Genomic DNA, 12,085 nt, shown 5'->3' with positions numbered 1-12,085 from the left:
TTTTTTTGAGATGGAGTCTCGCTCTTTCCAGGGCTGGAGTGCAATGGCACGATCTTGGCTCACTGCAACCTCCACCTCCCAGGTTCAAGCAGTTCTCCTGCCTCAGCCTTCCAAGTAACTAGGATTACAGGCACCCACCACCACGCCTGACTAATTTTTGCATTTTTAGTAGAGATAGGGTTTCACTACGTTGGCCAGGCTGGTCTTGAACTGACCTCAGGTGATCCACCCACCTCAGCCTCCCAAAGTGCTGGGATTACAGGCGGGAGCCACTGCACCCGGCAGACTTAAGTCATTTTTAAGTCAAAGATTTTCTAAAGTAGCCACATGGAAGGAATCCTTAAATTCTCTTAGACTGTCTTTAAAGAATCACGCATGATTTTTCAATGCTTACTGTGCCAGCTATTTGGTGTTTTTTAAATACAAAAAACATGGATGTTAAAAACAGGCTTTGATGCATATCAGAGAAAAGGCTCTTTGTAAACCAGATTTTAATATTTTGCTGCTTTGAGGCCATCTTTGCTTTCCAAAGTTGTTTAAGATCAGCTTTATTCATAAGTTCCATTCAGAGGTTATATGAGGAGTCTTGAGGTTAAAAGCAGCAACAGGCCGGGCATTAAAAATTAGCTGGGCATGGTGGCATGTGCCTGTAATTCCAGCTACTCGAGAGGCTGAGGCGGGAGAATTGCTTGACCCTGAGAGGCGGAAGTTGCAGTGAGCTGAGATCACACAATTGCACTCCAGCCTGGGTGACAGAGTGAGACTCTGTCTCAAAAAAAGCAGCAACAACCCACTCTAGACTGGCATAAGCATATAAGGGGCTTATTTGTGTAACTGGGAAGTTCTGGGACAGGCTGCCTCCAGGTGTGGCTTTGCAGAGTTCCCTGATGCCAGTAGGCCTAGGTCCATTTCTCTAGAAGCCCCTGGCTCTGTCCTTCCCTGGGCTGCCTCCCCTAGGATAGCAGCAGTGTGGGCAGTGGTCCCGGCATCACATCCTCAGAGGGTTTGGATTTCTTACTTTGGATTTCTCCTTCTTTGTCGTTTGACTACCTTTTAGGATGAAGTGATCAAAGTCCGAACAGATACCAAATTAGACTTCAACCTAGAAAAGAGCAGAGTAAAAGAATTGGTACGTTCTTTTGCTAAATTTCTTTTCAGAATGGAATGCCTGGTTAAACCTAAGTATATATACATGTCACAGGTACTGTTAAATATTTTTCTGTTTATCAGTGTTAGGCTGTATTTTCTCTGTTATAATAATTTTGGATTAAGGTTTAAATTTGATGCTTTCAAAAGTGATATTAAAATTAAAATCTTAGATTAGTCAATTTGAGTCCTTGTTTCAGAAATACTAGGTATATTTACATAGACATTACTGAAGAAATCAAATGTAATCTTGATCTATTTAATACTCACTTAAATCCTCATAGGCCTTGATCTTGCAAGAGTTAAGTTACCTCAGACTTTAATAATAATGTCATTAATATTAAATAATATTAAATTATACACTGGAATTCAAGATTAAAACATTTCTATGTTGTCTTTTAAATACAGTGAGAAGTTGTGGGGGCTTTTGTGTTTTTGTTTTGTTTTGTTTTGAGATGGAGTCTCATTCTGTAGCCCAGACTGGAGTGCAGTGGTGCAGGCTTGGCTCATTGCAACTTCCACCTCCTGGATTCAAGCGATTCTCCTGCCTCAGCCTCCTGAGTAGCTGGGATTACAGGTGCCCGCCACCACGACCAGCTAATTTTTGTATTCGTAGAGATGGGGTTTCACCATGTTGGCCAGGCTGGTCTCGAACTCCTGACCTCAGGTGATCTGCCAACTTTCGCCTTTCGAAGTGCCGGGATTGCTAGAGTGAGCCATGTGCCCAGCCCACAAGTTGTACGTTTTAATAAAGATATGTGCCAGGTGCCTCTAGTGATTTTTAATCCTGTCTGAATATTCAGCTGTCTTCTTGCTCAGACTTCATTTGGATTTGGTAATATCAGGTGCCTTTTTTATTCTTAGCATAATGAGATAGGGCAGAGAGAGCATCTTGCACTAACACAAAACTGAAAACACATGCAGAAGCTGAGTACTCACAACTGTTCGTTGTCTTCTCATTTTTCACAATTTGCTTTTAACTGAAATGTGCTCTAATGATAAATGACACGAATATTAAAACTCAAAAAAGTAACCTTCTTGTGTTTCAGAACTGCCACTGGATTTCAAAAGTTAATCTGAGCTTCATTATACAAAACAATTATTATGTCCGTGTTACCTGTCTTTCTAGTCATACAACAGTCTCCACCCATAACAATTAAATCACCTAGTATTACTTAAATAGTTAATGACTATAGCACGTGACTGGTGTTTGGAAGAGGAGAAACTCTTTTGGTTACTTCTGTCCTTATGGGTTGTGTACTCAGGTAGAACTGAATTCACTTGATGTAGGGAGATGACTGTAGCTAACCAGGCTGGGAAAAAATATATCAAAGACATCAGGAAATACAGGGCATGAATGTAGATTAAAGGCAGTAAATTTTTTTATTTTATATGGAGTCATTTTAATAACATAACTAGGCTGATACATACGTACATTTTTCAGTGATGTAATATTTAAATTTTACTCATTTTAAGTCAATGACATCATCTAGAAAACAAAAATTTTCCAGAAAATTTCATATTTTTAGTTTTTAAACCAAAGCATTCAAAATGATAAAATTTCTGCCAGGTGAGGTGGCTCAAGCCTGTAATCCCAGCACTTTGGGAGACCAAGGTGGGTGGATCATTTGAGGGCAGAAGTTCGCGGCTAGCCTGGCCAACGTGGTGAAACCCTGTCCCTACTAAAAATACAAAAATTAGCGGGGCATGGTGGCAGGCACCTGTAGTCCCAGCTACTCAGGAGGCTGAGGCAGGAGAATCACTTGAACCCATGAGGCAGAGATTGCAGTGAGCCAAAATCACGCCACTGCACTCCAGCCTGGGTGACAGAGCAAGACTCTGTCTCAAAAAAAAAAAAAAAAAAAAAAGAAAAGATGAAATTTTATTCTTCAAATTCTCACATTTTTCAGTTATTGGATATGTAGAGTGGATCCATTCAGTGTTCTCATAAAATAAGAAAAGTAAAGCTTATAATATTTTGCAAATTTGATAATGCAGCACTCAAAATACTTAACTGATTTTATTTTACTTGAACTTAATAGTTAAATATGCAGATAAATATAATTTACCTGTTATGATTTTATCTGGAATGACTTATATTGACCTTAATCTTCAGAAAGCAACAGTGCACAGAATTTGAATTAAATCCTATGCATCATGACAGTAACTTTTTTGACATGATATAAAAGTGTCTTCATGGTATATTTGAACAGCAACTGTGACTATGAATTGTTCTTATAGTCTCTTTTTAGTGTTTCATTATTATTTTAATTTCAATAGGTTTTTGGGAAACAGGTGGTATTTGGTTACATGAATAAGTTCTTTAGTGGTGGTTTCTGAGATTTTGGTGCACCCATCGCCCTAGCAGCATACAGGGTACCCAATATGTAATCATTTGTTCTTCATCTGCCTCCCACCCTTCCCCCCAAGTCCTCAAAGTCCACTGTACCATCCTTACGCCTTTGCATCCTCATAGCTTGGCTCCCATCAAGCCAGTGAATTTATGTGATTTAGTAACCTAGCTGGGAAGTTTTTCTTGGTAATCATAAACTTAGATTACTCTGAAGCACAGAGTAGTAGTAAATTATATAGCTAGTGTGTTTGTAACATGCATTGGTGAAGATGAGTTGTTTGGCTCTCATTCTTTTGGTAAAGTTAAAATGTTAAATTAAAAATTAACTGTGATATTTACACCCAGTTCCAAAAGCAGTATGGCATATAAGCTTTTGGGCCATGGGGATATGGAGCTACATAGATGTTATTTTTAAAATCATGCCAGTGTCAAGATTTAGGCTTTTCTTTTGTGGGTGAGTCAATGTTGAGTTAATGAAGACTGAGTTTTGGTGGTGCACAAAATCTTGTTCCACGCCGCCCTCTAGTGGTGATTTGATGCAGAGCGCTCTCCTGGTCTGAAAGCCTGATGTTTAAAGAGCGTTGTTGGTCTTACAACCTACCCTTGGCTAAGGGTTTTGGGGTTTTTTTTTTTTTCTTTTCTTTTCTTTCTTTCTTTTTTTTTTTTTCACTTCCAAGCAGTGCTTTTTGAATACTTTATCTCCCAGTAGTCCCAGGAGAACATTTTATAGCTATAAAGTTTCTATATTCTTCAAAGCATTTTTTCTCTCTATAACAAGGCTAGTGTAGATCTTAAAAGTCTTCATTTAAATTATAGATTGTCATTTGCTCAGTTAAATCCTGTTACCCACTACTAAGGAAATAAGTCTGATTTCAATCTTATTGTCCACAAAACTGCCCTAAATCTTTTCACTGACATTAATAACCAAAGGTTATTAATACTTTGACTCTGGGTAGAATTGGCTCTTTTAGTAACACTGGATTATGACTATGCCCAAGTGGGTTTCTTAACTGTTACTAAAACCAACATGTGCAGGAGGCTAAGACAGGAGAATTGCTTGAACTTGGGAGGTGGAGGTTGCAGTGATCTGAGATCACACCACTACACTCCAGCCTGGGAAATATAGTGAGATTCCATCTTAAACAAAAAACCAACATGTGAAGAGTTAGTATATTTATGTATTTATTTTGTGTTTTATAATCACAACACAATGTCTTTGTCATAGAATAATAATCCTTGCAGCTATTTTTTCCCCAACTTCATATCTTTCCTATCTTTTGTTAAGCCTCAAGTAGTGATCTGTTTTGCTGCTAGTTATGTTGGGATAGCTCCTAAATTGAATTGAGTCTCCATTTTCAACCCTCTCAAAACCAAAAAGCATATGACTCAGCATCCATCTAAATTGGTCCCCAGGGAGTGCTGCTACAATAGTGGGAGGGACCTAAAGACATCACAGCAAAGATATGAAAAGAGGAAAAAAGCAGGGAGAAGCGACAGGTGACTAAGGAAATCCAGATATTGGAGGAATGAGTAAGTGTAAATAAGAAACTTTAGCCGGCACCGTGGATCATACCTGTAATCCCAGCACCTTGGGAGGCCAAGGTCGGCAGATTGCTCGAGCTCAGGAGTTTGAGACCAGCCTGGGCAACATGGCAAAACCCCATTTCTATAAAAAAAAACAAAAGAAAGCTCAAATAACAGGTCTAAAGAAGCAGGCAGGCTGCTTCATCCCAGAGGTGACTTTCCGGTGTTACATATTCTAGGAGGTACTGAGACCAGAATATTTAAGGCATCAGAGAAGGAGAAGAGAAGGGAGTAGATCAGAATCTGACCTATGTTCCATGTTTATTTCAGTATTCATTGAACGAAAAGAAGCTGCTGGAATTGAGAACAGAAATAGTGGCATTGGTAAGAAACGAGACTTTGCTTTTTCTCTGTCATTGCACTCATCTTTGCTTCATCCTGTGCATGGTTGTTTGTAATGATAGCAGGAAGTTATATGCAGGTTTAAAACTGTCATGGGATTTTTTTACATTGTTCTAAAATATATACAACATAAAAATGATCATTTTAACCATTTGTAAGTGTACAGTTTAGTGGTATTAAGTACATTTACATTTTGGGACAACCATCACCACTGTCTATCACAGAACTCTATTTTGCAAAGTTGAAACTCTGTCCCCCGATACATTCCTTTTTCCAGCCCCTGGTGACCTCCATTCTACTCTCTGTGAATTTGACTATTCTACATACATCATATAAATAGAATCATAGTGTTAGCCTTTTTGTGGCTGGGTTATATCACTTAACGAATGTCCAGAGGTTCATCCATGTTATTGCAATAACCAGACTTTTCCTTTTTAAGGCTGAGGAGTATTCCATTCTGTGTATATATCACATTTGCTTTATGCCACATTTTATTTATTCATCTGTGAAGGGACACTTGTGTTGCTTCCACCCACTGGCTTTTGTGAATAGTGCTGCAGTGGGCATGGATACACAGATGTCTGTTGGGATCCCTGCTTTCAGTTCTTTTGGGTTTATATGCAGAAGTGGAGTGTCACAGGATTTTTTACACTTCAAAAAATACTTGGTTATCTTAATGAAAGATAATTATCCTATGAAAGATTTAAACTTTCTTAATGAAGATTTCCTTTTTTTTTTTTTTTTCTTGAGATGGGGTCTCCCTGTGTTGCCCAGGCTGGAGTGCAGTAGTGCAATCTCAGTTCACTGCAACCTTCGTCTCCTGGGCTCAAGCGATCCTTCACCTCAGCCTCCAGAGTAGCTAGGACCACAGGTGCGTGCCACCACGCCCTACTGGAAAGTTTGTTTTTCTTAACAGAAGTTTTATTAAGAAAGTTTAAATCTCAGTAATTGAAGAATGGTGAGGAATGGAGAAGTCTTACTATATTTTTAATTGGTAGCATACATCACTCCTTTTCCATGCTGTATGGAACCTGTGACCTCTGAAACCCACAAGAGTCTTTCATGAGAGAATTCTAGAATCCTGGGATGATTCTCCGGAGTACTTTTCTACTCATCCAAGCATAATTATGTCTTTATTCTCTCCCTGAATTGGTAGCCATAGGGAACAATTTAGTTGCTCTAGGAATTTTAGTGAAGCATTCCCAGGGTTTTTATGCATTACTGCAGTTACACAACCCTGTAGCTAGCATCAGCCAAACCCACCGCCTTTTGAGGGTTGATTATGTATCCAGTTTAATTGTATTGTATTTGGGGAAGGACACAAATTGGCCCTTGGTATCCAAGCCTCATAGTAATGAAGCACTTGATATTTGAACATGAAAAAAGAAAGCTTTTTAAAAATGTGCCTAGAAATAGCTCAAGACAATCACTGCTGCTTTTAGATTATCTAAGACTCCATTTCTTGAAAACATTTTTGACTTTACTGTATATCTTTGACAAACGAGGATTTAGAAGTATGAGGCATAGCTGTTGCCTCTGAGAACAGGCTGGCTTCATAATACCACATCATTTGTATAGCAACCTGGAGTTACAAAAAGCTTTTTCACATAGATGATCGCATTTGATTCTCTGTACAGCCCAGGTAAAGGCAGGGCCACTGGTTTGGTTGTTTTGTTTTGTTTTCTGTTTTCATTTCTTTCAAGTAAAAGAAAACAAAGGCCTAGAGAGGTTAAGGGTCCTGACATGCAGTGCAGCCTGAGGATTTTAGAACTGAGACTAAAGCCCAGGCTTAGCCCCGTTTCCCTGGGACCGCACCCTGTTGGGAAGGAACTATAGGATGGAGAGCAGAGGGGACGTGCTGTGGTCTAACGCTGTGACTCTCTTTGTTTTAAAAGCATGCCCAGCAAGATCGGGCCCTCACCCAGACAGATAGGAAGATAGAAACTGAGGTTGCTGGCCTCAAAACCATGCTTGAGTCACACAAGCTTGATAATATTAAATATTTAGCAGGTAAGCTATTTTATATCTATTTAAATCAACCTGGAAAGAAAATAAGTTTATAAAATAAGTTGACAGATACTGAATTGATTCCAACAGTTTTCGAAATACTTTAATATCTCTCAAATTGGAAGGCATTTTATAATTTCCAGTAGATGAAGTATCATCCTTTAATTGGCATTTTTTCTTTCTTATTAGTAAAGCAATGGTGTACTTTCGTAATTGATAGAATCAGAAATGTGATAAGATACTATAATTGAACTATAGTTATTTGGGATTTTTGGTTTGTTTGTTTGTTTTTGAGATGGAGTTTCCCTCTTGTTGCCCAGGTTGGAGTGCAATGGTGAGACTTCGGCTCACCACAACCGCCGCCTCCTGGGTTCAAGCGATTCTCCTGCTTCAGCCTCCCAAGTAGCTGGGATTACAGACATGTACCACCACGCCTGGCTAATTTTGTATTTTTAGTAGAGACGGGGTTTCTCCCTGTTGTTCAGGCTGGTCTCCAACTCCCGACCTCAGGTGATCCTCCTTGGCCTCCCAAAGTGTTGGGATTACAGGCGTGAGCCACTGCACCCAACCTTGTTTTTTTGTTTTTTGAGACAGAGCTTTGCTCTTGTAGCCCAGGCTGCAGCGCAGTGATGCAATCTTGGCTCACTGAAACCTCCACCTTCTTGTTTCAAGTGATTCTCTTGCCTCAGCCTCCCAAGTAGCTGAGATTACAGGTGTCCCCCCACCACGCCCACCTGATTTTTGTATTTTTAGTAGAGATGGGGTTTTACCATGTTCGCCAGGCTGCTCATGAACTCCTGACCTCAAGTGATCTGCCTACCTTAGCCTTCCAAAGTGCTGGGATTACAGGCGTAAGCCATTGCACCTGGCCGTGTGTGTTTTCTTAATAAAAAGATATTCCCTCAAGTAGCTCTTAATAGAACTAATAGTATTCTTGAATTGTTTTTTTCTTACAGGGTCTATCTTTACGTGCCTAACAGTGGCTCTGGGATTTTATCGCCTGTGGATCTAATAAAGTGTCTATTTAAAGAGCTTTCTGTTTTACCTTAAGAATCCCAGATTGTTGTCCTTTTGTTTTCTTGTCACAAATTTGAACCCGGATTTTGACTTACTGCATATTATTTATTTTTATGCGAATTATGGACCCATAACCAGGATAAAGAAGTCAGCTATTCCATAGTCGTTCCTTACCTCCTGTCTGCTTAGGCGACGTTCTGACTTAGCGGCGGACAGCGCATGGAAGACCTCACTCAGCTGGACCAGGGAGGCTGGTCTCGCCTGTGGTGCACTCCAACAGCAGACATTGGTGTAATTCTCTACAGCTGAAATCTCTGGCACATAGAGGATTTGCGGTCTGCATGTTCAGGGCACAATGGCTTTAATCAGTACAGGAAAATCACTGAAGCTAAACCAAGAGCACCAGATCCTCTTCACCTAAATACCCGGTCTTTAACACGAGCTAGTCCCTGTACCAGAGTATTGTTGCAGCGGTGGTTGGTTGTTGTGTTAATAAGACAGCTGTGCCTCTACCTTCTTTTCTTTTGATTTCCATTGTCTTGGTAAGTTATTGTTAGGGTTATTTTTAATGTGCCTTCCAGCCAGAAAAATCAGCTGTCTAATGAAGCATTGCAATTGTAATGGGGACTCTTTTGCCTCTTAGAATGCAAGATTTTCCCTCCTCCCTCCCTCTTCTCCATCTGTTTCCCTCGTGATTTGAGAACTGTAATAATACTCCACTGGCGGCATTACCTACCTAGAAAACCTGCTGATTCTTCGCATGGAACTCTGCTTCAGTTTGCAGGACAAAGTCCACTTCCTTCTGGTCTTCAGTTACTTTTTATACAAGGGAGACACTCAGCTCTCCATGTGTAAGATACCTAGATGATGGATACATATTTCATAAATGAAATTTATGTCATTAATGAGTATCCCCTTGCCCACAACCAGCTCAGGCTTTCAAAATTCGAGATGGTCATGCCACACAGCATCCTAATCTAGATTGAGTTATTCTGTTGTTAAAAACATTCTTATACCTTCACACCGAAAACAAGTGAATTCTAGATACAACTGGGCTTATTCTGGAGAAGCACAGTCTCATTTAATTTACTGGCACATGGGCAAGAATAAGCATTTTAGAGACAATGACATTAACAGAACTTTTTCTGCCTTTCTCTACGTACATATGCACATAGTCTGGTACCGTGGAGGAGTCACAGGAAGATTTCCTGATCAGATTGGTGAATACATTACTCATTGTTAATGTTCCAACCACGTTGATTTTAAAAAAAATAGTTAACCTTTTGTCCTTTGGGTGTCATTTCTAACTTTTGGAAAATTAAGTCATTGCCCTTTTAGAGAATGTTTGTGCAGTCCAAAGATTCTGAGCTCTCTATATAATATGAGAGTCAAGTATTTTTGCATGAGCAATAGCAGTTTCAAAGTGAAATATTATAGTTCAATCTTTTTCAAGTAGATTAAAAATTATCTTAACTGATTAATAAAGCATTTTATCAATATATTGTCCCCCTTTCAGAGGAAAGTCCCCAGAAGAGACTGCACACTTAGCAGTCGCCCTCATTATCAGAGGCCAAGGTGAGTGGCATCCCACCACATTCGGACCAGCTTCATGTCAGTATAACGGCTTAGAGCTTGGAGAAGGGCCATGGAGCACAGACACCCTTGTCAAGTCACACATCCAAGAGGAAAAGGGCCATATGCAATTATGTTTCAAGGTAAACACTAACCTTGTGTAGGTTAAAAACAGTGAAGCGTCCTTGTATCCAGAAAAAATATTTGTAAAATAACATGGTGGGGTGACATTTTTGCATCTGCTAAACGTTTTCTCACATATTCTTCCTGGTGATAACGGGCTGCATCATGCTGGCACTTCATTTGAGTGTTCGATTTTGCTGTAGAGTTCTTGGCAGTGCAGCAGAGCCTCTTTTTGGCCTTGGGAATTGAACTCTTCTTTTGATGGTGTGGATTGCATGCATATCTGGAGTGAGGAGGGTTGAGGACTGTGTTCACTTTATTTAGTCAGATGTATTCCATTTGAAAAGCATTTGAGCCCAAAATACAAGTGTTCCCTTCCCACTTCTGGCTCAAGCATCTGTGAGCAGAGTAGAAGTAGTACTCAAACTTCCTGAGGCTGGGTGCAGTGCCTCATGCCTGTAATTCCAGCACTTTGAGGGCCAAGGTGGCAGACCACCTGAGGTCAGGAGTCGGAGACCAGCCTGGCCAACATGGCGAAACCCTGCCTCCACCAAAAATACAAAAATGAGCCAGGTGTGGTGGCACGCACCTGTAATCCCAGCTGCTTGGGAGGGTGAGGCAGGAAAACAGCAGCAACCCTAGAGACAGAAGTTGCAGTGAGCTCTCGTTGCAGCGAGACTCGCGCCCAGACGTGATATGCCTGGGCGATAGAGCAAGACTCCGCCTCTAAATAAATAAGTAAATAAATAAAACATTCTGAGCTACCCAGGCTTATACGGATTCAGATTACTTTAGGAAATTGGGCATTAGCACTACGAAAGGGGAAGATGCCTGGCAAAACTTCTGGCTAGCAATGTATGTCTAGCACATGGGGAAATCAACCATAGTGAGATCCTGAACACACATCCCTCCAGGTGCCAGGGGAGGGAACGTGGTGCCTTCAGTGCCTGAAGCAGAACCTCACGTGGACAGAATGTCTGTATTTCCTTCTCATGCACGAATCACTCGTCGTTCTTGGAGGGCTTCTCTGCATTCCTGCTTCTCTTCCCTCCCCTCCCTTCCCCTCCCCTGTCCTTTATCTTTTCTAAAGCGACTGAACTCCAATTTCCATGCTCTCCTGCTATGTTAATAAGCAAAACCTGCTTGTGTGTATGGTTCTTTACTGGAAACACGACTTTTCGTTTCTGTAGTGGTTTTACTGTCAACCAGTGTTCTAGCTTAATATCTAGCAAAACTAAATCTGAATGTACTCGCTTTTTCCGTTAAGTATGCCAAGCACCTCAGTTGAAAGGCTTGACTCAAACCAGAAGTCTTGCTGGAATTCATCTCTGAACACTTGAAACACAGAAACCCTGAGCCCCAGCAAACGTGCCTCTGTGTGCCAGATTGCCTTTGTCTCTGCTTTCTCGCGGCTTTTCCTTCCCTTTGTAGCTGTGCTGAGTGACATAATCTTCCCTCTTCTTTCCCAGCCTCCTCCTCTTGAGCCTGTCTGTTAATTAACCATGTCAGTATTGGCAAGCATTTATCCTCCCCCACCCTACCATGCAATCTTCTAAGAATTTTGCAAAATTCTAAACAAAGAGATGATATAATAGAATTCAGGTCTAGAAAACTATGATTTTAACATAAGTTTATCAAATTGGTTGTGGGGTTTTTTTTTGGGGGGGGGGCACTAAAGCAAAAACATGTTAACCAGAAATAATTTATTCTTTATGCATGTAAAATATTTGAGAATGTTTAGCCTTTTGTTAGAATTTTATTTGGAAAATATTTATCTTTCTACACATTTTACACTTATGCTCCTTTAATTATAACCCAAACAATTTCTTAACTGTTTTGTTACTTAAGCAGATATTCAATTATATTTTATTATCTAATAAAGTGTAAGATTCTGTCTAAAATATTTAATTCTGATTAGATACAGAAAATAAACTTTTGTAA

At 40.1% G+C, this 12,085-nt stretch overlaps 1 protein-coding gene across 2 annotated transcripts in view; it reads left to right on the top strand.

Moving 5' to 3' along the window:
* Nucleotides 1–10,655, top strand: part of MCUR1 (mitochondrial calcium uniporter regulator 1) — a 25,983-nt gene extending 15,328 nt beyond the window's left edge. The window contains exons 6-9 of one of the 2 annotated variants that reach the window (XM_017521613.2): nucleotides 1,058–1,129; nucleotides 5,354–5,407; nucleotides 7,321–7,435; nucleotides 9,966–10,655. In XM_017521613.2, coding sequence (XP_017377102.1) covers nucleotides 1,058–1,129; nucleotides 5,354–5,407; nucleotides 7,321–7,435; nucleotides 9,966–9,997 — 273 coding nt within the window. In that variant the 3' untranslated portion in view covers nucleotides 9,998–10,655. Of the gene's footprint in view, nucleotides 1–1,057; nucleotides 1,130–5,353; nucleotides 5,408–7,320; nucleotides 7,436–8,388; nucleotides 9,447–9,965 lie in introns of those variants that run through there. The other variant, XM_017521612.2, reaches the window with a different exon arrangement.
* The last annotated feature ends 1,430 nt before the right edge of the window (nucleotides 10,656–12,085 follow it).

This window comes from Cebus imitator, unplaced genomic scaffold, assembly GCF_001604975.1.
Source record: "Cebus imitator isolate Cc_AM_T3 unplaced genomic scaffold, Cebus_imitator-1.0 Scaffold21, whole genome shotgun sequence".
Classification (NCBI taxonomy): Eukaryota; Metazoa; Chordata; class Mammalia; order Primates; family Cebidae; genus Cebus; species Cebus imitator.
Note: the sequence above shows the minus strand (reverse complement) of the source record. Positions and strands in the feature narration are given on the sequence as shown.